The sequence below is a fragment of the Centropristis striata genome, chromosome 24, assembly GCF_030273125.1.
Source record: "Centropristis striata isolate RG_2023a ecotype Rhode Island chromosome 24, C.striata_1.0, whole genome shotgun sequence".
In the NCBI taxonomy this organism is placed as follows: Eukaryota; Metazoa; Chordata; class Actinopteri; order Perciformes; family Serranidae; genus Centropristis; species Centropristis striata.
Genome location: NC_081540.1, coordinates 17,428,624 through 17,452,803, shown reverse-complemented (window position 1 = coordinate 17,452,803; position 24,180 = coordinate 17,428,624). Strand labels below are relative to the sequence as shown.

Below are 24,180 nucleotides of genomic sequence, written 5' to 3'. Positions count from 1 at the left end.
TTAAAATCTCAATAAAACAACTAACAATTTTATTATTAATACAGTTTTATTGTTCATATGAATTATTTAATAGAAATTATTTAATTAATTGCTTATTAAGTTGTCTTATATTGTTAGGGCCCGAGCACTGACTCAGTCAGTGAGGGACCTATTGTATCCACAAGGATTCTTTTTCTTATTTTATCACTTTGGAAGGAAAAATTAGGTGTTTGGGCTACAGTTGTCGGGCTTGGCAAAAACTGCGATCTGATATGGGTTTCAGGAATGGGTGTGGCAAATTGGCTCTGTAGCGCCCCCTACATTATTTCCTGAGCTCCAAGATTGACAAAAATGTATAAAATTTGGTAGGCATATAGAACTCTTCCAGACGAACAAAAAACTTAGTGGGACCCATATCCTAAACTCAACAGGAAGTCGGCCATTTTGATTTGTATGGCCATATTTCAACATTTCCACGTGTCATACTTTAACGAACTCCTCCTAGAGATTTAACCCGACCGGCTTCAAATCTGGTCAGTCCACTGATAAGATATGTACAAAGATAAATTGCGAAGCTTTTAACTTTTTAACAAAGGGCGCGGCCATAGCACGGCCTCAAATTTCACTCTTTCGCCATAAAAGAGGAAGTAGTTTTAAATATGAGTGAACATTGTCCAATCTTGTCCAAACCTCTAACGTACGATCACAGACCCGGCCTGAAGACATCTTTGTGACAATAATGAGTTATAGTCACAGCGCCCCCTATACTTTGATGTTCTTCTCCGAGGTGGTTGATCTGATCCACCTTAAACTTTGTCAGAACAGCCTTACATACATGTGAAATGCTTTTATACATACAACTGAAATGTTGTGCTCTCACACACATTATTGAAACGCTCTCATAAATACTGTACGTATGTAGATTTTAGTGTAACCGGAAGGTGTTTCAGTGTAGAAGGAATGCAGCTCAGAAGAGGAAGTGGAACGGCTTTGGATCGCTCTTGATACCGCGGCAAGGAAGTCCAGTCCGGACTACCGCGGGCTGGACCAGCAGCTGGCTGTGGCGTGCCGCGGTATCAAGCTCAGCAGCCCCGGCCTCAGCTTGCGGCAATGTCCCCTGAAAAGCCTGGAGCTTTTATTTGATTTTACTCTTATTCTCTGTCTCTTTTTTCCGGCCTCGGTATCAAGCTCTGCTGAGCCAGCCCGGACTTCCTTGCCGCGGTATCAAGCTCTTGATACTGCGGCACGGAAGTCCAGACCGGACCAGCAGCTGGTTGTGGCTGGCTGTTGCGGCTGCTGCATGTGCATCAACATAACCATAAGCATGTGGTTATGTTTTTCTCATCAACCAAGAGAAAACCTTTAGATATACATGTGGGAGGATTTTTTTATTGGTCAAATTTCTCCACCAATCAATCAAGCAATAAATCAGTTGCACTTTATCAATAGATAAATATGGTGTTTACAGATGGTTGATGAGGGTAATAATGAGAGGGGTGAGACTTTTTAAATGAAGAACTTTGAGCTTCACTTAGTCTTATCCTTTGTGATCTTTATGATCACAGTAACTCAGTCTGACGCTTCTTTCACTGCAGCTCACGTATCAAAACATGTTTCACAAATTCAACTTCAGTCTCCGACCTGCAGCTGTTGACCAAGATGGACTTTTTGTTCATTTTCACTTTGGGTGAGAAAACTTTTGTTGTTGGTTGGGTTGTTTTTGTTTTGTTTTTATAGCTGATGTCCCAATACATTTACTGCCAGTAACAATAATTGTAAATTCTGTTCTATGGGTTTCAAAGAGTCTCCTCTTTACAGACGTGTCGACTTTATGCTGATAACATGCAGTTAAATTGTGTTATTACATATAATATACCTGCATACTGGAGTCCTTAAACAGTCTGTGACTTGCATGAATCAGGTTTGACAGGAAATCGGAGACTCTTGTGGATTCAATGAGCCCAATTTTCTATATTGATGCCACAGTGGAAAACGAGGATCAGAGGTCAGAATTTGGCTATTGGTACCAAAAAGGTTGTAATATCTTGTTGGGAAGGTGGTGAAAACATGTTCTAAAGTTCAGCTAAATTTTAGCTAAGGATGCGACAACGAAGGGAAGACCCAGAACACGGTGGAGGGATTATATCTCTCGCCTGGCCCGGGAACGCCTCGGGATCTCCCAGGAGGAGCTGGACGTTGTGGCTGGGGAGAAAGACATCTGGAATGTCTGAGATTTTAGGGAAAAACTAACATGCCCATTTTCAAAGGGGTGTATTGACTTCTGTCCTCAAGATATCTGAATGAAAATGGCTTCTATGGGTAACTGTGAGTCTCCTATTTACAGACATGCCAACATTATGCCGATAACTTGCAGTTTTTCAACTGTAAGAAATGTGTTATTTGTATGTGAATATTCCTGCATACTGGGGTCCCTTAAAAGTCTCTAAGTTGCATAAAAAGGGTATGACTGGTGAGCTGAGATTCTTGTGGATTAAATGAGCCACATTTTATCAATGTGTGATGACCTCTTAAAGGACTTAAAAGATTAATTAAAAATATAGTAAATATTCCTAAATAACTGTTGAGAAATTCAGAACATTGTTGTTTTTTAATTCTAAAATGAGATATTTAAAAAATATCCACCTACCAATTTGTTGCTATAGATAGCTACGGTAAAATAACTCATTTGAATATGAATTTATTTATTTGTATGTTCACAGCTCTTCACCTGGCCTGTAGAACTGGAGCTCAGTCCACCACATCAACAGCAGCAGCAACAGATACCATCGACACAACCACTGTGGTCCCTGTTACTACCACTACTGTAATCCCTCTGATTACTACTGCTACTATTACTACTACTAATGCTACTACTACTCCAGGACATACTGGTTTAACCACTGTCCCTGGAGATACTACTCTACCCCCTACAGTTACCGCTTCTACTATTGCTCCTTTTATTGCTACTACTACTACTACTACTACTGCCTCTCCTATTACTACTGACTCTCCAATTACTACGACTTATCCTACGAGTACTACCTTTTCTAATACTACTGCCTTTCCTTTTACAACTATTAATCCTACTACTACTACCTTTCCTACTACTACTGCTAAGTATCCTACGACTACTGCCTTTCGTACTACTACTACTAAGTATCCAACTACTACTGTCTTTCGTACTACTAAGTATCCCACTACTACTGCCTTTCGTACTACTACTACTAAGTATCCTACAACTACTGCCTTTCGTACTACTACTACTAAGTACCCCACTACTACTGCCTTTCGTACTACTACTATTAAGTATCCTGCAACTACTGCCTTTCGTACTACTACTAAGTATCCTACTACTACTGCCTTTCGTACTACTACTACTAAGTATCCTATGACTGCTGCCTTTCGTTTTACTTTTACTCCATATCCTACTACTATTGCCTTTCGTACTACTACTACCACTGAGTATCCTACTACTACTGCCTTTCCTACTGCTTCTACTGAGTATCCTACGACTACTGCCTTTCGTACTACTGCTGCTGTTACTTTTGCTACTGACCCTCCTACTATTACTACTCATACTACTACTACTCCTACTACCATAAGTACCACTCGTAACCCCCCTTCTACCACTCCTCTGATTTGTGATAATGGAGGGAAACCTGTGAGTGGTGTCTGTATCTGTCCTGATGAATGGACTGGAGAGAGATGCTCAGTTGGTAAGTCAGGTTTTACAATAGCCGAACCAGAAAACTGTATTTTCTAATCCTATTTTAAACAAAAAACAAACAAAAAGCTTGGAGAACACATTATTATTTAATGTGATGTTCCCATCATGTTAAAAAAACAACTGACCTAGTCAAAACCTTCAGCTGTCATTTATTAACCTTGTCTCCTTAGAAAATTTCTGCCGTGCCCAACAGTTGGCTGGATACAGTTTCCCACGCACACCCATCGGCTGGTTTGCATATTCAGACGAACTCTGTAAAGTAGGAACGAGTGGTGGTAGGTTTCTCCATCCACCTCAGTCTATCCATCAGATACACCATAATACACCATAATGCTGCTTTAACTACCTTCATTTCCATCCAGCTGGTAAACCCAGAGCTTCGACCAGATGTTCCACCAAGAATGGACCACTGAGTTTTGAGCCCCCACACGTCTATCTGTGTGACCAGACGCTCAGTGACATACAACAAAATGTGAGAATTACTGTTTTACAGTAAATAGTGATAAAAAGGCTCATTGTTGTTGTGTTAAACACAAATTGCAGACCACAGACTGCATCAAAGAAGTGGACGTAACCTCCGGTTCTAAACAGCAACGGTACCTCAAACCTGGGGTACCCAAACTTTGCCATACCAAGGACCACCATATAGCATTAGCCTCTGATGGGGACCCCCATGTTGCAATTGGAAAAAATTACATGTACATTATGATGGCGAAGATTAAAAAAAAAAAAAAATCAAACATTCAACTTTCTCATTTTTTTGTTAATAATTAATAATCAGTCTTTCTTCTGGTATAAACATTCCTTGTCATTTCTGTCTACTTTTCATATGAATAACTTTGAACCACTCGTGGGCATGGCTACTTATTCAGTCTGTGGTCCAGACATTCAGCTTTGGTGATGATGTGGAAAGATATGTCCACACCCGCAGGTTCAGTATATAATTGTGTTTTTGTCTCTCAGCTGACGAGTCCTGCTGCCTTAGAGACGTTGGCGAGCAGCACTCAGATTCTGACGTCTCCAAACGCCACAGAGGTACAAACAACAAAATTGAAGCAGAAGAAACTCAGTGAGTTTTGACCAAACGATTTTGACTGTGGTCATTTTGCAGGTCGTCAGGGTGGCTGCCATAGCAACAGTCAGCCAGCTGCTTAACGCCAGCGTGCCAGGCAACTGCGAGGAAAACAGCGCTACACTGGAGTAAAAGAACAACTCTACTCCAGCTTTCATTTGGGGTTCAGGCTGCAGGTTGATGATTTCTTTTTTTGTGTATCTATCTTACAGACTCACAAAGACCCTGGACCAGCTCTCTGTGGACCTCAGCCTCAGTTCCAACACGTCTCAGTCTCAGGTGGTCCAACCCAACCTGGTGGTCCAGTCGGCACAAATCGCTGCTGCAGACACTCTGGGAGTCCAGTTCACTTCGCTCTCAGGTCAGTGTCACGTGAGCACTGCCCCTAAGACAGTAAATATTTTAACTGACGGTCAACAACTCTGAGGTGGTTTAATTAGTCAGGGTAATACACTGTACAAAATGAATCTGTTAATTTTGAGAGTGGTCTTGAATGTTAAATTACAGTAAATTATATGTAGAAATTTAGGCAACTTTCAGTTTTGGTATCTTGGATCAAAAACTCTGTTTGACTCTCTTCACCTAGGCCCTCCTCTTTATTATTATATTATGCAGTAAAAAAGGAGAATGTTTATTCCATAATTTACTTATTGATCTATTAGTTTTGCTATTAGAAAGCTGTGGATCCTGTATAGGGGATAACCTATCATAATTATATTTTTTTATGAAAATATTAAGCCTAGTCGGAGGTGCTATATGCTCTTCTTTTTGAAGAGTTATTTTTATTTCACTTTTTTTTCTCAAAACGTTTTACTCTCCAACATTAAAGTGTAAATGTCACAAGTTGTTTTATATCATCTTCTGTCCTGTTTAATAACATGATTCAGTTGAATTAGTCCAAACTCCACAATAAGGTGCAGCTCAGGTGATATCTAATCATTTGTTCAGTAAAGCTTTTTATGGTTTTATATGTGGTTTCATAGTCTTTACTAGCAGGGTCTATTTTATGTGGTGGTTTCAGTTTTACGTGGTGTGTTCAAGTTCCTGCGGAAATATGTTTGATTGTGAAATCCTGGGGGGTCATACTGGCTGTATCCCAAAGTCAAGGATCCTTCCTTGGTGGGATTTTCCATTCGGAGTCGGCTCCTCCAGAGACAAGGCCAGAGTCCTCCCTATCACTGGTGTAATGCACTAATGGAACAGCCTTCAGAGTGTGCGTCATTGAGTAACTGGATGTCCTGCTTAAATTCAGTGCTGCAATTTTAAAACCAGTTCACAGCATGGATGTGGATTTGGCATCAGCACTCTGACACATATTTGTGTAACGGGTGTGGTTTGGACCCAATTGCAGCACAAAGACAGGTGGGCATTTTTAGTAACCAACTTTATAAGCAGAAACACTGGAAACAATGGCAGTGGGAAAAACAATAATACTATTTGTCCTCCATCCCCTCATCCCCAACAGTAGGGAATGTGTCGTCCGTGTCAGAGAGGGGGTTGTCGTTGTTCCTATCGTCGGCGTCGGACTCGTCAGCCGATGGTTCTGATCGATGGGATGGTGGGGGGTGGAGTCCGTGGTCTAGGGATATAACCAGTTCTGGTGGGTTGATCGGGGTGAAGCTGATGAAAGTCCCTGATGAGGTGGTTATCCAATACGTGTCTGGCAGGGACCCAGGATCCTCTGGGCCGTATCCTTCCGAGTCCACAAGGTATTGGATACCCCTCCCCGTCGGTGGGACTGCAGGAGACTTGGATGATGGGGTAATGGTAGAGGGTGCAGAAGACCAGCAGGAGCTTGGAGCGTAGGTTTATGTTGATTGCAGGTGGGCAGGTGTTGACAAAGCTCCGAGTGTCCTCAGCCAGAGTGGACCACCAGAAGCGACGCTGCACAAACTCCTTAGTCCACTGGATCCCAGGGTGGCAAGTGAGTTTGGAGCTGTGAGCCCACTGGAGGACCTCGGACCGGAGGTCAGATGGGACGTACAGGCGTTCTGGTGGACAGGAACTGAGTATGGGCTGGTCCTGGATGGCGGCTCTGACCCTCTCCTCCACCTCCCAGGTAAAGGTGGCGATGAGACGTGAGGCCAGAAGAATGGTATCGGGTTCGCCAACCTCCCTCTCCTCTTCCTGGAACTGCCGAGACAAGGCATCAGGCTTGACGTTGCGGGACCCCGGACGATATGAGAGGGAAAAGTTGAACCTGGTCAGAAAGAGTGACCACCGGGCCTGGCGGGAGTTCAGTCTCTTGGCTGACTGGATGTACTCAAGGTTCTGATAGTAACTCTGTTACCAATATCATAGTTTCTTTCGGCCGGCGTCAACCGCCTGGAGAAGAAAGCACAGGGGTGTAGCTTCTGGTCGATGGCGGACCTCTGAGAAAGAACGACTGATGAATCTCTGGTAAAAATTGTCAAAGCCCAGAAAAAGTTGGAGCTGCTTACGGTAGACAAAAACACGTTTTAAGTATGTCTCTGAGTACGTCGTTAACAAGGACCTGGAAGACGGCAGGAGCATTGGTGAGGCCAAAAGGCATCACCAGGTACTGGCCAGTGGGGGTGTTGAACGCCGTCTTCCATTCAACTCCCTCTTGGATCCGGACCAGGTGGTAGGCATTGCGTACATTGTGTTTGGTGAAGACTGTGGCTCCCTCCAGGAGCTCGAACGCTGAGGCGATGAGGGGCAGGGGATAACAGTTCTTCGCCGTAATGTAATTTAGTCCTCGATAGTCAATACAAGGGCGGAGTGTCTTGTCCTATTTTGCCACAAAGAAGAAGCCTGCCCCACCGGCGGTGACGAGGGTCGGATGATGCCTGTGGCCAAAGAGTCTTTGATGTAAATGTCTATGGCCTCTCTCTCAGAGGCGGAAATGGAGTACAGGCAGCCTCCGGGTGGAGCAGTGCCGGGTTGGAGGTCGATGGCGCAGTCGTAGGGTCTGTGCGGGGGAAGAGAGCTTTGCTGAAGACCTTTCAGAAGTCTAGGTATTCAGTTGGACTTCAACCCAGGATCGGCCTCGTGGTGTGGGTTATGACGTCGGAGCCAGGGATTCCCCTGGGGAAGCGGGTGATGAGTAGAGGATAGGATGTGAAACTGGATAGTCTCGTGGTGGATGTTAGCATCAGAACCAGAGTCTATGAGTGTAGCAAGAGTCTGAGAGCCTTGGGTTAGCGGCAGTCGGGCCTGGCACAAAGAACGTGAGATGGAAGAGGATTTTGATGTGTGGCTCACCAGGACCTCCTCCCTTACTTGTGAGCCTGACCTTTTGCCGGACATCTGGAGAGGATGTGTCTGGGTTGACCACAGTAGAGGCAGAGGTTCCCTCTTCGGCCCCTCTCTCTCTCTCTCTTGTGGGGTTAGACTGGCCTGGCCGAACTGCATGGGTTCAGAGTCCCTCTTCGGTGTGCTGGCGGGCAAAGTTGATGACCTGGAAAGAGCTGGAAGACGTTCCCCTTGTCCCTGCCGTCTCTCTTGTTGTCTAGCTTGAGTCCGTCTGCCCACACAGGAAGCCAGTGTGATGATCTCGTCGAGAGAGGCAGTAAGGTTGTAGGATACCAGCTCGTCCTTGATGTAGTCGGCCAGCCCCAACAGGAAGGCATCCACCTGAGCCACCTGGTTCCACTCGCTCCTCCTAGCCTGGATGCGGAAGTCAATAGCATAGTCAGTAACAAAGCAGGATCCCAGTCTGAGACCCCGGAAGCGTCGGGCCCTCTGGATGCTATACCAAACACCTTGCAGAGTTAGGTTTGTGAAGGCATTGAAGGAGGAGCAGGCCGGCATGTGGTGTTCCCACTCGGCTGTTCCCCACAGCCGTGCGTGGCCCTTCAGGTTATTGATCGTGAAAGCCACCTTCCTCTGTGGCGAAGGTGTAAGGCTGCAGAGCAAAGAGGATTGAACAGTTTGTAATGAAGGGATTACAACCTTCTGGGTCCCTGGCGTAGCGTTCCAGGACTCCCACTCGAGCCTCTAGGATGGAACCAGGATATGCTGGAGCTGGGGGAGGAGGATGACTCGGCGAGGGTTGCAGTGAGTTGTTGAACCTGGGTGGATATCGTGGCTAGCGCTTGCTCTTGGTTAGCTGCTGCTAACTAAATGTTAGCCGTGGTGGAAGCTAGCATCGCCTCTTGGTGCTGGAGCTTGGTCTCCACACGGTCTAGGCGAGCCAGTGGATCTGGGTTGTGCGCTGGGTCCATTCTTTGGCAAGATTGTACTGTAACAGGTGTGGTTTGGACCCAATAGCAGCACAAAGACAGGTGGGTATCGTTAGTAACCAACTTTAATAGCACAAACACTGGAAACAATGGCAGTGGGAAAAACTGTATCTTCCTGCCGCTTGCTTTTAACAGTCTCTGGTGGGGATTCAGTGTAGGTTCAGCCGAACCAAATCATGACACTGGAGAGCAATATCCTTGAAGCTCAGTCTCGTACTCCCTCAGTGCAGAGTAAATCAAAGTCACAAAACAGCAGACTGTCGGTCTGTTCACACAATAAACATGTTTAACTTTTCTGAATGGCATAGCTATGTATACTTTGCACACAGTACATCATCTGACACATATATATGAATTAACAATAACTTTAGATCCTGGAAATTGGACAGTCCTTCGGCAGATGTCGATGACTTAGTTTCCTTCAAATTCAGCTGTTTGAGGATCCTTCCTTGCCTTTGGGAGAGCTGGAAGCTTTGGCGGGCGGATGTGGCTCACAGGCTGCCAGTTGCTGATAGTTGGTTTACAGGAAATAACTATTATTTGTATATTTTTCAAACAAACTGACTTTTAAAGGGTTAAAATAAAAAAAAATAAAAAACATAAAATAGTATTATGGAGGTTTTTTGTGGGACTCACAAGATGCAGCATTATCTTGAATTCGAGGGCCTACAGAAGCCTGAAAGAGACAAAAATAAGACCAGAACATAAACATATATGGTCAGTAAATTAATGTATTTATACATTTCACATGATCATCACTGATAACTGTTTCCTGGTGTGTTCAGGGACATCCGGCAGTTTTGTTGCCGACCGCATTGTGCTGAACATCAACACATCGACAATCATGGTGGAAAACGGGATTTCTGACGCTCTGATATACATTCGATTCCCATCAGGTGAGACTTATAAACACTAGATAGATTTCTTCTTTCTCAACTTTCTACAAATGTTAAACAAATAGAGTTCATAGATTAAAAACTCAAAGTTTGAAAAGAAGAAGAATCAGTTTGATTGAGTTTTCTGCAATTGCAACAAAAGTTTTTGTCTGTCTTGTAAAAAAGCAGCCGTTGGTGTTCATCAGCAGACAGAAAATGTCTCGCTGGGTTTCGTCCTCTACCAGAACGACCGTTTCTTCAGGTCGAGGCGCTACAGTCGGAGGCGGGTCACTGTCAGGGTCCTGTCTGCCACCATCAGAGGTCAGGAGCGCCGCACGGTGCCACAACATGTGGAGATGCAGTTCAGACCAAGGGTGAGAATACTTCTGCTCACTACTTTTTAATAGTTCTCATTACAAAATAATGCTCTGATCTAATGATCTTTTTCTGGAATGTTATGTCTAAATCCTCGAAATATTGCAACTTTAGTCTGGAGATTTTTTCTACAAATGTCACAACTTAATTCTGGAAATGTTGCGACATTATTTCCCAAATGTTACAACCTTTTTTTTTTTTTTTTTTTAATCAGTCAATTATTTCTTTGGTCTATAAACTGTCCGCCACAATTTCTGAAAGCTGAAGTTGACATATTCAAGCTAGGAAAACAAGCCAATATTCACATTGAAGAAGCAAAGTTTTGGTCAATTTGTATGAATGTTTACAATTAAACGCTCATTTATCAAAATAGTATTGATTTATTGACTAATGTTTCAGCTGTTCTTAGAGTAAAACGTGATAGACGTTGTGTCTGTTTCAGGTTCTGGACGGGACAGCTCTGTTCCACTTTGCTTGTGTTTTCTGGGACTACAGTCTGCAGGACTGGAGCACCGCCGGCTGCTCCAAAGGAGACGCTTCAGACGGACTCCTCAGATGTTTCTGCAACCACACCACGAACTTCGCTGCTCTCTGGGTAAATCAACGTTTATCATCAGACTCAGGTTTTGTTAGACAAAGTCAGCAGGAAGGTTTGTGAGAACTCCATTGTGTTTGTGTTTCAGTCTTTCAGAGAGAACTATGAGTATGCAGAAGCCCTGGATGTGATTTCTATTGTTGGACTTTCTTTTTCTGTTCTGGGTTTGGTTGTTACGATAATTCACCACCTTAAAGACAAGTAAGACTTTTGTATCAAACATGTTGTGTATCTAAAATTTTAGGACTTCATCCTCAAATCTTGAAAATCGTATACTTAAAATGTTGCGACTTTATTCTTAAAATGTTGTGACTTTATTCATGTTGGGAATTTAGGATGTCTCTTTTAAGTCAAGTCAAATCAGCCAGCCCTAACTATAGGCTTTGCCAAAGAGGAAAGTTTTAAGTTTACTCTTAAATAAAGAGAGGGTGTCTGCCTCCCGTACTGAGACTGGGAGATGTTTACACAGGAGAGGAGCTTGATAACTGAAAATCTACTTTTAAGGACTTTAGGAACCACAAGTAACCTAGAATTTTTGCTCTAGAAGGGTAATATGGCACAATGAGTTATTTAAGATATGATGGTGGGGGGGCGTGTCCGACCGTCGCCATGTAAGACGTGTTTCTCCGTTGCTCCTGGAGTTTGTGACTATTTTTGAATTTTTGAGCGTCTTTTATTAATAGAAACCTGTTGATACCTTTAAGTTATTTTTCCCCGACTTGATTTTGGAAAACTTTCTGCACTCCCGAGTTGACTATGACCTCTACTCGGCCGAAGACGGAGTCATCACGGGGAGGCCGCGCGAAGACCTCGCCCTCGACTGACCCAAGCTCCCCACCAAAGCTAGATGCTAACTTTCCCAACTGGGACCGGCTCGAGCGAATGCTCGCCTCCATGAAAGGCGACATATGTGGAAGAATTGACTCTCTGGCCTCTGACCTTCGTTCTGAGATATCGTCGGTAAAACAAGAGTTGGAGAATACAGTTGAGCCGATACTGCAGCGCTTGAACGCCCATGACGAGACCATGCTCGAGCTGGAGCGCGCATGCACTGATAACGGCACCGAGCTGTCCAGGCTGGACTCAGCGGTGGATTCCCTTAAAGCCCAGGTGAAACTACTGAATGACAAATGCGAGGACCTAGAGGGGCGATCGAGGCGAAACAACATCCGTTTGATTGGTGTCCCGGAGAGCGTGGAGGGCCCTCGACCGACCAACTTTATCGCACAGCTCCTAAAGGACATGTTGAAGTTGGATGAGATACCACTGCTTGACCGGGCTCACCGCACCCTCCGTGCGAAACCTAAAGCCGGAGAGGCGCCCCGTCCTTTCATTATCAGGATCCACTACTTCCAGGTCCGTAATGATATTCTGCGGCGTGCGGGTGAGATGTCCCGTGCCTCCCCGCTTCTCTACGAGGGGAAAAAACTTTTCATCTTTCCTGACTACACTGCATCTGTCTCCAAGAAACGCGCTGCCTTTGCAGGGGTGAAGCGACAGCTCCACTCCTGCCCCGGTACTAAGTTTGGACTTCTTTTCCCGGCCGTCCTGAAGATAACTCTACCAGGCGGATCAACGCACACATTTGATGATCCGGACTCAGCCATGGACTTTGTCAATGCGAGTATTAAGAAGTCAGTTACCCCAGATGCTGTGGTCTAAGGTATAGCGCCAGTTTCGTTTGATTTTTATTTCTATTTGGTAGTTAATTTGTATTACTTATATATTTTAATTTATATTAATAATTAATTAATTAATTAATTAATTTATATTATTTTTAATTCTCTGTCTTTATCTATTTTATGTATTTATTTATTTTTATTATTATTATTATTGGTTTTCTTTTTGGTTTTTTGGTTTTTTCTTGTTTCTTTCTTCCTATTTTGGTATCATCAGTGATACAATATACAGTGTTTTCCTTTATAATATTGTCGCTCTTTAGCGAATAACCCAGTGGTATGTCGCATATCTCTGACGGAGCTTTAGTTTAGGTTTAGCAGAGAGTTTAGGTAGAAAATGGGACTAGCGCGCGTCTCGTTTGGGGAGACGCTTATGCAAGGGGATGGGGGGCGTGTGGGAGGGGTCGTTCTCTTGTTCCTGGTTACTCGTTTCGTTCTGTTGTTATGTCATGTTTATGTCATTAGGTCACCTCACTTTAATTTTTATATTGGCTATCCATTTGTCACTGAGTACATCTGTACACATATTTACCTCAAGATCGGTAGGTGCAATGGCTCAGAATAACCAGTTCTGTCAGTCCGGGAGGAGGTTAAAATTTATAAGTTGGAATTGTAGGGGTCTTAATCATCCAATTAAGCGTAGCAAAGTACTCCATCATCTTCAACACTTAGGAGGAGATGTTGTCTACCTTCAGGAGACGCATTTAAAGGTATCAGATCATGCCAAACTGCGTGGTAGGTGGGTTAGACAAACGTTTCATTCATCTTTCCAGGGTAAGGCCAGAGGTGTTGCAATACTGATTCGAAAGTCAATCGATTTCACTTGCTCTGATATAGTCTCTGACCCTAACGGAAGATATATAATTGTTACTGGCCGGTTATGTAATGTTCCTGTTGCTCTCATTAATATTTATGGTCCTAATTGGGACAATGAGGCCTTTTTCAAATTGGTTTTTTCTAAATTGACCAACATGCCCTCGTACCTCCCCATACTTGGTGGTGACTTTAACTGTTGGATCAACCCAGCTTTAGATCGTTCCTCCACTAGAAATGTAGTAACTTCAAAATCAGCCAAAGTCATTCAATCCTTTATGGATGAATTTTCCATGTCAGATCCCTGGCGCCTTTTTAACCCCTCAGGGAGAGCTTATTCCTTTTTTTCCAATGTGCATCACACCTTTACACGAATTGACTACTTTCTGTTGGATAACAATCTCTTATCATCAGCACATGCTTGCTCTTATGATGCTATTGTAATTTCGGATCACGCTCCTGTTATTTTGGAATTTCAATTTGAGGGCTACAATGTTGAGCGTCCCCCTTGGCGTCTGAACACACGGTTGCTGTCCAATGAAAATTTTGTGAGTTTTATCTCACAGCAAATAGATGATTTTCTATCGCTGAATAAGACTCCCGATGTCTCCATGTCTGTGATTTGGGAGGCTATGAAGGCCTATTTAAGGGGGGAAATTATTTCGTTTTCAAGCTATGAAAGCAAGCTTAGGAGGAAAAAGATGTCTGAAGTGAAGCAACAGTTAGTCCAGCTTGACAATGCCTATGCTACTTCCCCATCACCTGATATATTTAAAGAACGGCTTTCATTGAAAGCAGAATATGAGGTCCTCGCTTCTGCTCAAGTTGAAGACCTCCTGCTGAAATCCAGATCCACATACTATGAGCATGGGGATAAAGCAAGTCGACTACTTGCTCACTCTTTACGACAGGCAGCGTCCTCTCACCAAATCCCACAAATTAGAACTTCATCAGGTGTTACATCAGATCCTAAATTAATAAATGAACACTTCAGACAATTCTATACGTCTTTATATTCTTCTGAACATGCCACTGACTCTTATGCCCTCGACCACTTTTTTAGCTCTCTTAGTATTCCTAGAGTAGATCCTGACTCTGTTAAAACTCTGGAAGAACCAATCACTATTGCTGAACTTAGACAAGCAGTTTTTTCCATGCAAGTGGGGAAATGTCCAGGTCCAGATGGGTTTCCAATAGAATTTTATAGGAAATTTTTTGACAAGTTAGCCCAAATTTTAATCGACATGTTTAATGAATCTTTTTTGTTATCTAAACTCCCACCGACTCTCATGCAGGCTACAATCTCACTTATTTTAAAGAAAGATAAGGACCCCCTACTAGCCACAAGTTATCGACCCATAAGTTTGTTATCTGTGGACCTAAAACTTCTGTCTAAACTCCTTGCCACGCGCCTTGAATCAGTTCTCCCTTCCATAATCTCTCCCGACCAGACAGGATTTATTCGTGGTAGATATTCCTTTTCTAATCTCAGGCGACTTTTTAACATCCTATACAATCCCTCCTCGTCATGCACACCAGAAGTCTTAATTTCGCTGGATGCAGAGAAGGCTTTTGACCGGGTGGAGTGGGATTATCTTTTCTATACCCTACAGAAGTTTGGTTTTGGCAATAAGTTTATTTCCTGGGTGAGACTTTTATACTCTTCACCCACAGCGTCTATTAGAACCAATAACATCCTCTCTAAACTTTTTCCTCTACACCGCTCCACCCGGCAGGGCTGTCCTTTAAGTCCCCTCCTGTTCGCTATTGCGATCGAACCTCTTGCTGTTGCCCTACGGTCTCACCCCCACATCAGAGGCATACTTAGGTATGGTGTTGTGCATACTGTCTCGCTTTACGCGGATGATCTTTTAGTGTACATTTCGGACCCCTCAATCTCAATCCCGACTATTTTAGATACATTTACCTCCTTTGGCCAGGTGTCTGGCTATAAACTTAATCTGACCAAAAGTGAGATTTTTCCTTTGAACCCGGCAGCAAAACGTTTCCCACTGCACAACTTTCCATTTAAAGTCGCCTCAGATAGTTTTGTATACTTGGGTGTTCGGGTCACAGCTCAATTTGAGGATTTATTTAAATCTAACATTCTCCCGTTGGTCGCTAAGATGCAAAATGACTTTGAGCGCTGGACTCTATTAAATTTATCCCTCGCAGCCCGGGTCAACTCTATCAAAATGAACACCCTTCCAAAGTTTTCCTATTTATTCCAATGTCTCCCCATCTTTCTCCCGCAGTCTTTTTTTTCCAAGATCGATAAACTGATAGCTGAATTTATCTGGAACAAGAAGCCCCCGAGACTACGCAAATCTTTGCTTCAGAGACTAAAATCTCAGGGGGGTCTGGCATTGCCAAATTTTAGATTTTATTACTGGGCCTGTAACTTCAGAGCAATCCAGTTCTGGCTTCATTTTGAGGGCTCCACTTCTCCCCCAATATGGATAGCTATGGAATCCATGTCTGCCAAACCAGCTTCTTTGTCTGCACTTGTTCATGCTCCTGTAAGTCACCCCATTTCACCCTATTCAAAAAGTATAATAGTTAAATCTACGATAAAGATATGGAGACAGTTTAGACGTTATTTCGGCCTTCAGGCTCCTTCTCGACTGGCCCCGCTGGCACCTAACCTGTTATTTCACCCTTCACTAATAGATGGAGCGTTCCCTTCCTGGCGGGCACGGGGTATTAGAACAATCATGGACCTGTATAATGATGACATATTCTCATCTTTCCAGGAGCTTTCAGAAAAGTTCACTCTTTCTAAAAATAACTTTTTCAGATATCTACAGATTCGTAGTTTTGTTAGAAATGTTTACCCCAGCTTTCCTAATTTACCAGAACCTACTGGCCTAGACCCATTCTTGTCCCCGTTGCCTGCTGCGAGGGGCATGATCTCGGTGCTGTATAATCTCATTCACTCTTTAAACCCAGCCCCACTCCGTACTATTAGGACGCTATGGGAGAATGATTTACAATGTGAATTTGCGGATGATGTTTGGGATGAGTGTCTGCGGCGAGTCCATTCTTCCTCCATATCTGCTAAGCATGGGTTGCTACAGTGTAAGGTTCTTCACCGCTATCATTTTACTAAAGTCCGATTGTCTAAAATATATGATGATGTTGATCCTATTTGTGACAGATGTCGCCAGTTCCCAGCCACCTATTTTCATATGCTTTGGGCGTGCCCTTCCCTGAATACCTTTTGGTTTGAGATTTTTAATACTATCTCACAGATCACCTCAGTCTCTTTTACACCGTCTGCAGTCACTGCCCTATTTGGGGTCACCCTCATACCTGCTGTACCAAATTATAAGAAGAACCTGGTAGCTTTTGTAACCCTCTTAGCTAGACGTCTTATTCTTATGAAATGGAAATCCAGGACCCCGCCAACTTGCCATGAATGGATAAAGGACATTTTTTACTTTATTAACATGGAGAAAATTCGTTGTACACTGAGGGGATCATCTGCTGCTTTCAGGAAAACATGGGGGGCATTTTTTGAGTATGCAAATAAGTTGACTTTTCCTAATATCCCAAACTGACAAACAACCTCTGTCCATGGTCTGATCTGTTTTAATGACATGCTTTGTACAGATATATGTGATACACTTTAATGTGACTTTGATAACTTTAATGCCATTTGTGTAACTGTCTAATTGTTCATTTAGTATAGGTGACCTGCTTTGTTGTTGTTTTTTGTTTTGTTTGTTGTTGTTTTTGTTTGGTTTATCATTTGTTTGTTTGTTTATATATTTACATACAAGTGTCTTGTACATTGTCTGTCTTCATTTGAGTGTTATGATGATTATATTAATGAAAAACTCGACACTTGTTTTCCTATAACTGTCATTTATGTGATGAAAATTCAATAAACAAAGTTTTGAAAAAAAAAAAAGAAAAAAAGATATGATGGTACCTGACCATTTAGAGCTTTGTATGTGAAAAGAAGAAACTCAATTCTGGATTTTACAGGGAGCCAGTGCAGCGAAGCTAGAACAGGAGAAATATGATCTCTTTCTTGGTTCTCGTCATATGGGGTGCACTTATAGTATAGTATCGTCAGCACATGAGCCGCAGCATTCTGGACCAACTGAAGAGTTTTAAGGGGTTTATTGGAGCAGCCTCACAGAAAGGAGTTACAGTAATCTAACCTTGAAGTAACAAAAGCAGGAACTAATTTTTCATCCTTTTGGGACAGGATGTGTCTATTTTTTGTAATATTTCGTAGGTGAAAAAATGCAGTCCTTGAATTTTGTTTTATATGGGAGTTAAATAACAGAAATAAAGGGCGTTATCATAAATGCGACTTGAACAAAAATAAACAATATTTTTGTTGCTTAAGCTTATGTATTCAGTCATTATTCAATGGTACATGGTCATTTTAATTCAATTCGGCACCTATGCACGGTCCCATTATGTTTTACAGGCATTTGTAGTTAACCAATAAGGTAAAACATTTTGTTTATGCTGCATTTTGCTGACTTTCACCTCCCTTTGTATTGTGCATCAGGCACTTGTCTCAAAACAGCCTAATTAAGCCTCAGGTTTTGGCTGGAAAAACTTTAAGTTTATCTGGTACATACGAGATAGTCTCTGACTTCATCTATAAGTTATGCTTTCTTATAAACAATCCGATATGAACCTGAGACTATGTGTCAGTGGCGAAGGCAGAAATAATATTTCGGGTGGGCCAGTACAAAAGTGGATGGACCATCTTTTCCCAGGAAAAGGACTCGTAAAAATTTAGAACTATAAAAATGGCAAATATAGACAAACAATAGACGGCACAATAAATCATTTTATTGCAAGTGCCGACTACAGATGAACCCAAACAGTAGATAAGGTGTTAACGCACAGCATAACATAGGCCTGCATCAGACAGAATTCTTACATTAACGGCGATTGTTGTTTCAGTACCACGGACAGCTCATGCGTAACAGAAAATGCGCAGATCATAGCCTACGGCAACCAGTAAGTGTGGAAACCAGTAAGGACCCAACACTGGCCTTTAGACTTTCTTTCCTTCAGTCTTTACTTGTACTGTTTAAGGTTGAGCTGCCAGCCGTTGAGAAATAAAGCACGACGCGGTCCGAGCCGCAAATATAACAACTACCCGTGTCCGACTGGTCCCTCCTCCGCCCTACATCATCATAAAAAACACAAGAGAGAATTTGCAGAGTTCCAGGGTGTGGAGAGGCTCATCCCAGACGGGCCGGGTTACAAATACAATTATACATTTATTTCCTTTTTTACATACATGTTTATATTTTTTGTAACAAAATATGTTTTTATCAAACTTGGCTGGGTGGGCCAGTGAGTAAAATGGGTGGACCAGTGCCGCCTAGGCAAAACCTAGAAAATGAATAACTGTCAGCCTCTTCCTCAGTTTGGCGCCTGAGCAAAGGTCCAGTCCTGATATACTGTTATAGGCGTACACGCGTGACACCCGTTAACGCGTGTGTGTTATTGTCCGAAAGCCAATGCTTCAGACACCTTAACATGCGCACGTGTAGACTTGAAACAGCCTAAACTGTCTCATCATCTCTCTTGGTAATACATGGATTGCTTGAATTGTGAAGCGAAGCAGCTGTTTAACTCAAAGTTCGTCGTCATAAAGTAAATAATTATTTGTACATTGAGACGAGCGTGCGCACAGGCGTCCGCTTGTTCGCATGTGGCATGACACTTTTCACCCATCACCCCTTTATTATCTGGTGTACTCGCAATACACGTGTCTGTACGCACGCCTATTTGTCAGTCTTTATGCAGGCACAGGTGACGTGTTTAAGGCGTTTTAGTATAGTGTGCTGGCATAAAATACCCCTCATAGTGTGTGCATGTGTGTGTGTGTGTGTCTGAGGTTCAGCTTTACAAAGTGTGTTTGTTAAAGCCAATTTGAAGTTTATGATGTGTAACTCAGTGTGTCAGCAAATCCAAAGTTAGTAAAGTTAGTTTGCATATAAGACTGACTGTCTGTATAAAGCAAAATTAACATACAACTTTGAATGATGTAGTTCCACAAATATCACAACAAATATACTTAAAAACACACATATAAACGAAATCATTGATTACAGGTCAAATCCTTTGTACTTAAAGTCCTTGCTGGTTTCCTATCTAAGCCCAGTGACATTATTCACAGTCCAGCTGGAAAAGGGGAAGAAAATTCTTTTCGATGGAGGGCGTGAAAGGAAGTTTGATTTCAGGCTGAGTTTCAATAAATTGCTGCCTTGCAAATTAAGTTGCAGGTTCATCCTTGCTGTTTGATGAAGCTTTCTCTGACAGTTGCAATGAACTTTGTGTTCATTAATGCAACCTTGATGTGCAGGGTAAATCAGAGTTACAGTTTTTTCTGAATTCCTTATTTGAAAAGGAGATTTGCTGAAGAAAGTCTCACCCTCAGATGCAGAGGATCTCTGCCGGGGTTGGGGAAGGAGGTGGGGGCTGTTGAATCCAGTCCTCTAGGTCCCCTCCTGAGGAGATGGAGGTGTTGCTGCTCCGGGGAGCAGTGGACAAAGAGGGAGATCAGAAGACTCTGTTCTCTTTTAACAGAAGACCCCATGTGGTGTCACAGGTCTCTTGACCAATGATGTGATCTGTTGGAGTCATAAACGCAAGGCAAACCTGGGAGAGATGTTCCTTATCAGAGAACAAAATGGAGGGCAGAGCTCTGGCTGTCCCTTGCCAGAGGGCCAAAAGGGTGGAGGGTGGATAAAATCCTGCTCCACATCAGTTAAAGTCCACAAATGATCCTAACATTCACCTCTGGTCCGATCATAAAATTTGTGAAATACTTTGCCTTTATTCTTGAAAGGCTAATAATGTATTCTTGTAATGTTACGCATTTATTCTTGAAATGTTCCGAGTTTATTTGCAAACTTTTACGACTTCATTCTGGAAATGTCATGTCTTTATTTTCAAAATGTTGTGACTTTATTCTTGACAGGTTAAAACTTTTTTCTTAAAATGTTATGAGTTTAGTCCCAAAATGTAACCAAAACCAAATGTTACTTTATTTATAAAATGTGAAGACTTTGAGACTTAATCTTTATTATTTAAATGTTATGCTTTAAATATGATAACTTCGACTTGAATTCTAATTCATCTCTGCTGCAGCTTTCAGAGAAAGTCTGATGAGCGTGAGACTAATAAGAACTCGAAGCTCGCTCTGCTGAGCATCTGCATCAGCCTGCTGGCCTTCATCCTCACCTTCCTCTCTGGAGCTGTCAACTCCAGCCGACAGTACGCCAGTCCGGTGGAGGTCGACAATCAGACCAACACGGTCCTGGACTCTGACGAACACATGGAGCCAGATGGAGGCTCGTGTACGGCGGTGGCGGCTCTGCTTCATTTCTTCCTGTTAGCCACGTTCTTGTGGAACTTCCTGTACGGCATGCAGCTGGTGCTGATGGTCCGGATGCAGCCGGATACATCCAGTCCAGGAAATCTGCCTCCATACTGGACTCCCCTCAGTGTCACTGTGGGATGGGGTACGGCTTTATGCTAATCCTCCAGGCAACAGTAATTATAATCATAATTTAAAAATGTATGTTATACTGCCACTGTCTGTCCACTGTAACAATAATACAAAAAATAATTATAATTATTTTATAGAAATAACAATCATAACATTTATGATAATTATGATATTAGTTATCAATAACAATATTTGAAATAATAAAAACAATAACTCACAATATAACAAATTGTCCACTGTAATAATAACAAGAAAAATAGAATAACAGTTATAAAAATGTGTTGTATAATAGGATGTCCATTATGATAATTATAATAATAAATAATTGGTAAAATAATCCGCCCAATATACTTCTACAGATACTAATAATAATTATAAAAATAATAGTAATAATTGATGGCTGATGTAATACTACTACGAACAACAACTTTTTAAAAATCAGAAGAAAAAAAATATGTTTTGGTTGTTTTCTGAAGAAATGTTAAATAAAATAAGTAAAATAATATTAAACTGTTTTTCCTGTCAGGAGTCCCAGCCATCGCCATGGCATCCACACTGGGAGGCTCCTACAGCATGGACGACCCGCTCGGATACAGACAGGAGGAATTGTGGGTCCATTACTATTATTATTAATTTCATTATTTATTTTCATTTCTGATGTGATTTGTGTTATTTTTTCTTAAACTAGTTGGTTTGTTTGGTAAATCTAGATTTTAATAATCTTCTGTTATTAATATTATCATTAAATATAAGATTTTATTTTCACCTTCTAGTTGCTGGCTCGCAGCTCTGGATAAGAACAAACAGTTTGACTTTGGGAAGCCGATGTTTTGGGGTTTCCTCCTTCCACTCGCTCTGATTCTGTTCTCCAACGTGGTTCTGTTGGTTCTGACATCGCTGACTATTTGCAGGTAACGACTTTATCATAAGACTTTTGAACAACATCGATGTCACAAAACAGAGGAAAAAATATGTTTTTTGAGAGTTGGGATTTCAAGATTGATATTTTTTTTAAAGCCTTAAGAATGGAACATTTCAGAAATAATAATACATTTCTTGAGAATAACTTAGAAGTAGGGAGAATTAATAATATTCATAATATATCTAGAAATATTTTAATAAAATAGTTTGTGAAATAAAATGTAATATTTCTAAAATGTCGTAACATTTTTTGTAAAAGTCGTAATATTTTTGAGTAAAAAAACAATATTTTAAGAATAACATTTGATTTTTTTTAGAATGAAATATTTTACGATAAACGTTGTAATATTTTTATTAAAGAAAGGTGTAATATATAAAAAACAATACATTGAGGGAAAAACATTTTTTAATAAAAAGGTGTAATATTTTTATTATTTAAAGTTGCAGGCTTTTTGTGAAAAGAAATGGTAATTTTTTTTAGAAGAAAATGCAAGAATAAAAAAAAGGAATATTTTGAGGAAAAAGCAAGAGAGGAAAAAGCAGAGAATAACATTTGAGTAAATAAGATGTAATATTTTGAGTGAAAAAGCATTCACATTGAACAAATTACATGTAATATTTTGAAAATAGTGTAATATTTTTTAGAATAAGGTTGGAATATTTGGAGAAAGCTCTGACAGTAACTGCAGTGTATTGTCAGCTTACATGTTACATGTTTTTATCTCTTTTCATGCTGAAGCACCAGACCTTCCTCTTTGTGGAAGAAGTTTTTCACCAGTTTTTCTCTGGCTGTGTTACTGGGTCTGTCCTGGACTATGGGCTACCTGGTGCTCGTCACTAAAGGCTCCGCCCACCTGGTCTTCAGCATCCTTTTCTGCGTCTGTACGACCACACAGGTGTGCTCGTTTTTATTTTACAACTATATTAACATGTAGTATAAAATTTCCTGGGTCCAAGTTTTCATGAATCATTTAACAAATTAAAAATCCATTGTTGTTCAATGTATATAATGAAAAAAGTAGAGAATAATGTAATATTCCTCAGGAGATTGATTGATTCTTTTTTTTTTAATCGTGAATGAAGAATATGGTGAAAACCAGAAAGAAACATTCATCTTCTGCTTGTGTTTTCAGGGGTTTCAGATATTTGTCCTCTTCACAGCCAGGACAGTGTCCTTCAGAGCCTTCATGTCCACATGCCGTCAGTACGTGTCATCTGATAACCTCCCCCTCAGAGAAACAGAAAACAATATACAGGCTGCACAGGAGCTTGGAGTTCAGACGACCACTGGAAAAGAACCACATGTCCCAAAATGCACTGGAACCAAACGTTCAACGGTCTGAAAGAAAAAAGACAACAGAGAAAGGATTTAAATTGAATGATTAAAGGTTTTAGCACTTTTTAAAAAATAAAAAATAAAATAATATTTAGCTTTAATAAATATAATTAATAGTTAATAATATGAACGCTTCAGAGGTTTATTTCTAAATTTTCTGGAAAATTGTTTAATTTCCAAATTAATATGTCTGTTACACGCTTTTAAGATTTACAAAAATATAGCATTTTTTCTTTTTCAATTTTGAGGGGTTTTTATTAAGCTTTTTTATTAATTTGCTTTATATTTTTATTATTAGTATTATTATTACTATAATCACTTGATCCCTTTTGTGTTGATGCAAAGTGAATGCTAAATATTTGTAATATTTAATATATTTTACTGTGTATACTTATAACCAATGTAGTTTGATATTTATTATTCAATTATTATGGTCCAAGCATCGACTGCAAGGGTCGATGAGGACCCTATTGGAATTGAATAAATTATTATTATTATTATTGCTGCGAAATAAATTGGCTTTTTGGAGGCTTTGTCATGTTTAAAAAGTTGGTCTGGTGTACATATTGATATATTAGCTGTGCAGCGAATCGGCCATGTTCAAAGCCTCAATTGTTGATGCGGCTGGTAGGAGCTGTGGTCTGAAGGTCGTCATTGCCTGTTGTGGCGGCAACCCAAGAACCCGCTGGTGGACACCAGCGGTGAGGGAGGCCGTCAAGCTGAAGGAGGCCTTTCGGTCTTGGCTGGTGGAGGGGTCTCCGGAAGCAGCAGAAAGGAGCACATTAAGGAACTCCTTAATCCAGCCAACAAGTCCTCCGCAGAAGAGGCAGAGTCTGAAAACTGAGGGGAAGACTTAAAAAGCTGCCCGGCGGCAAGGCGCCAGGGTTGGATGAGATTCGCCCTGAGATGCTGAAGGCTCTGGACACTGTTGGGCTGTCATGGTTGACACGCCTTTTCAGTGTGGCGTGGAGGTCTGGGACAGTGCCAGTGGAGTGGCAGACCGGGGTGGTGGTTCCCATTTTTTAAAAAGGGGGACTGGATGGTGTGTTCCAATTACTGTGGAATCACACTGCTCAGCCTCACCGGGAAAGTTTATTCCAGGGTGCTG

General features: G+C 41.6%; 1 protein-coding gene across 1 annotated transcript; it reads left to right on the top strand.

Moving 5' to 3' along the window:
• Positions 1–3,180: 3,180 nt before the first annotated feature.
• On the top strand, positions 3,181–23,419 carry LOC131962602 (adhesion G-protein coupled receptor G7-like). Its single transcript, XM_059327548.1, has 15 exons — positions 3,181–3,695; positions 3,877–3,981; positions 4,069–4,178; positions 4,670–4,741; positions 4,818–4,906; positions 4,991–5,139; positions 9,769–9,879; positions 10,048–10,232; positions 10,676–10,828; positions 10,917–11,029; positions 20,455–20,828; positions 21,342–21,423; positions 21,589–21,726; positions 22,476–22,632; positions 22,870–23,419. Exons 1-15 carry the CDS (start codon positions 3,368–3,370, stop codon positions 23,077–23,079), a joined length of 2,376 nt encoding a protein of 791 aa, XP_059183531.1. The 5' UTR covers positions 3,181–3,367; the 3' UTR covers positions 23,080–23,419.
• Positions 23,420–24,180: the final 761 nt, after the last annotated feature.

What these genes read in the sequence shown, in the direction of transcription:
- LOC131962602 (XM_059327548.1), top strand. Translation starts at nt 3,368, where the DNA reads ATGACTGCTGCCTTTCGTTTTACTTTTACTCCATATCCTACTACTATT. An exon ending in CGTCTCCAAACGCCACAGAG is followed by an intron (nt 4,742 to 4,817) that starts GTACAAACAACA and finishes GTCATTTTGCAG; the next exon opens with GTCGTCAGGGTGGCTGCCAT. An exon ending in CAGTGTCACTGTGGGATGGG is followed by an intron (nt 20,829 to 21,341) that starts GTACGGCTTTAT and finishes TTTTCCTGTCAG; the next exon opens with GAGTCCCAGCCATCGCCATG.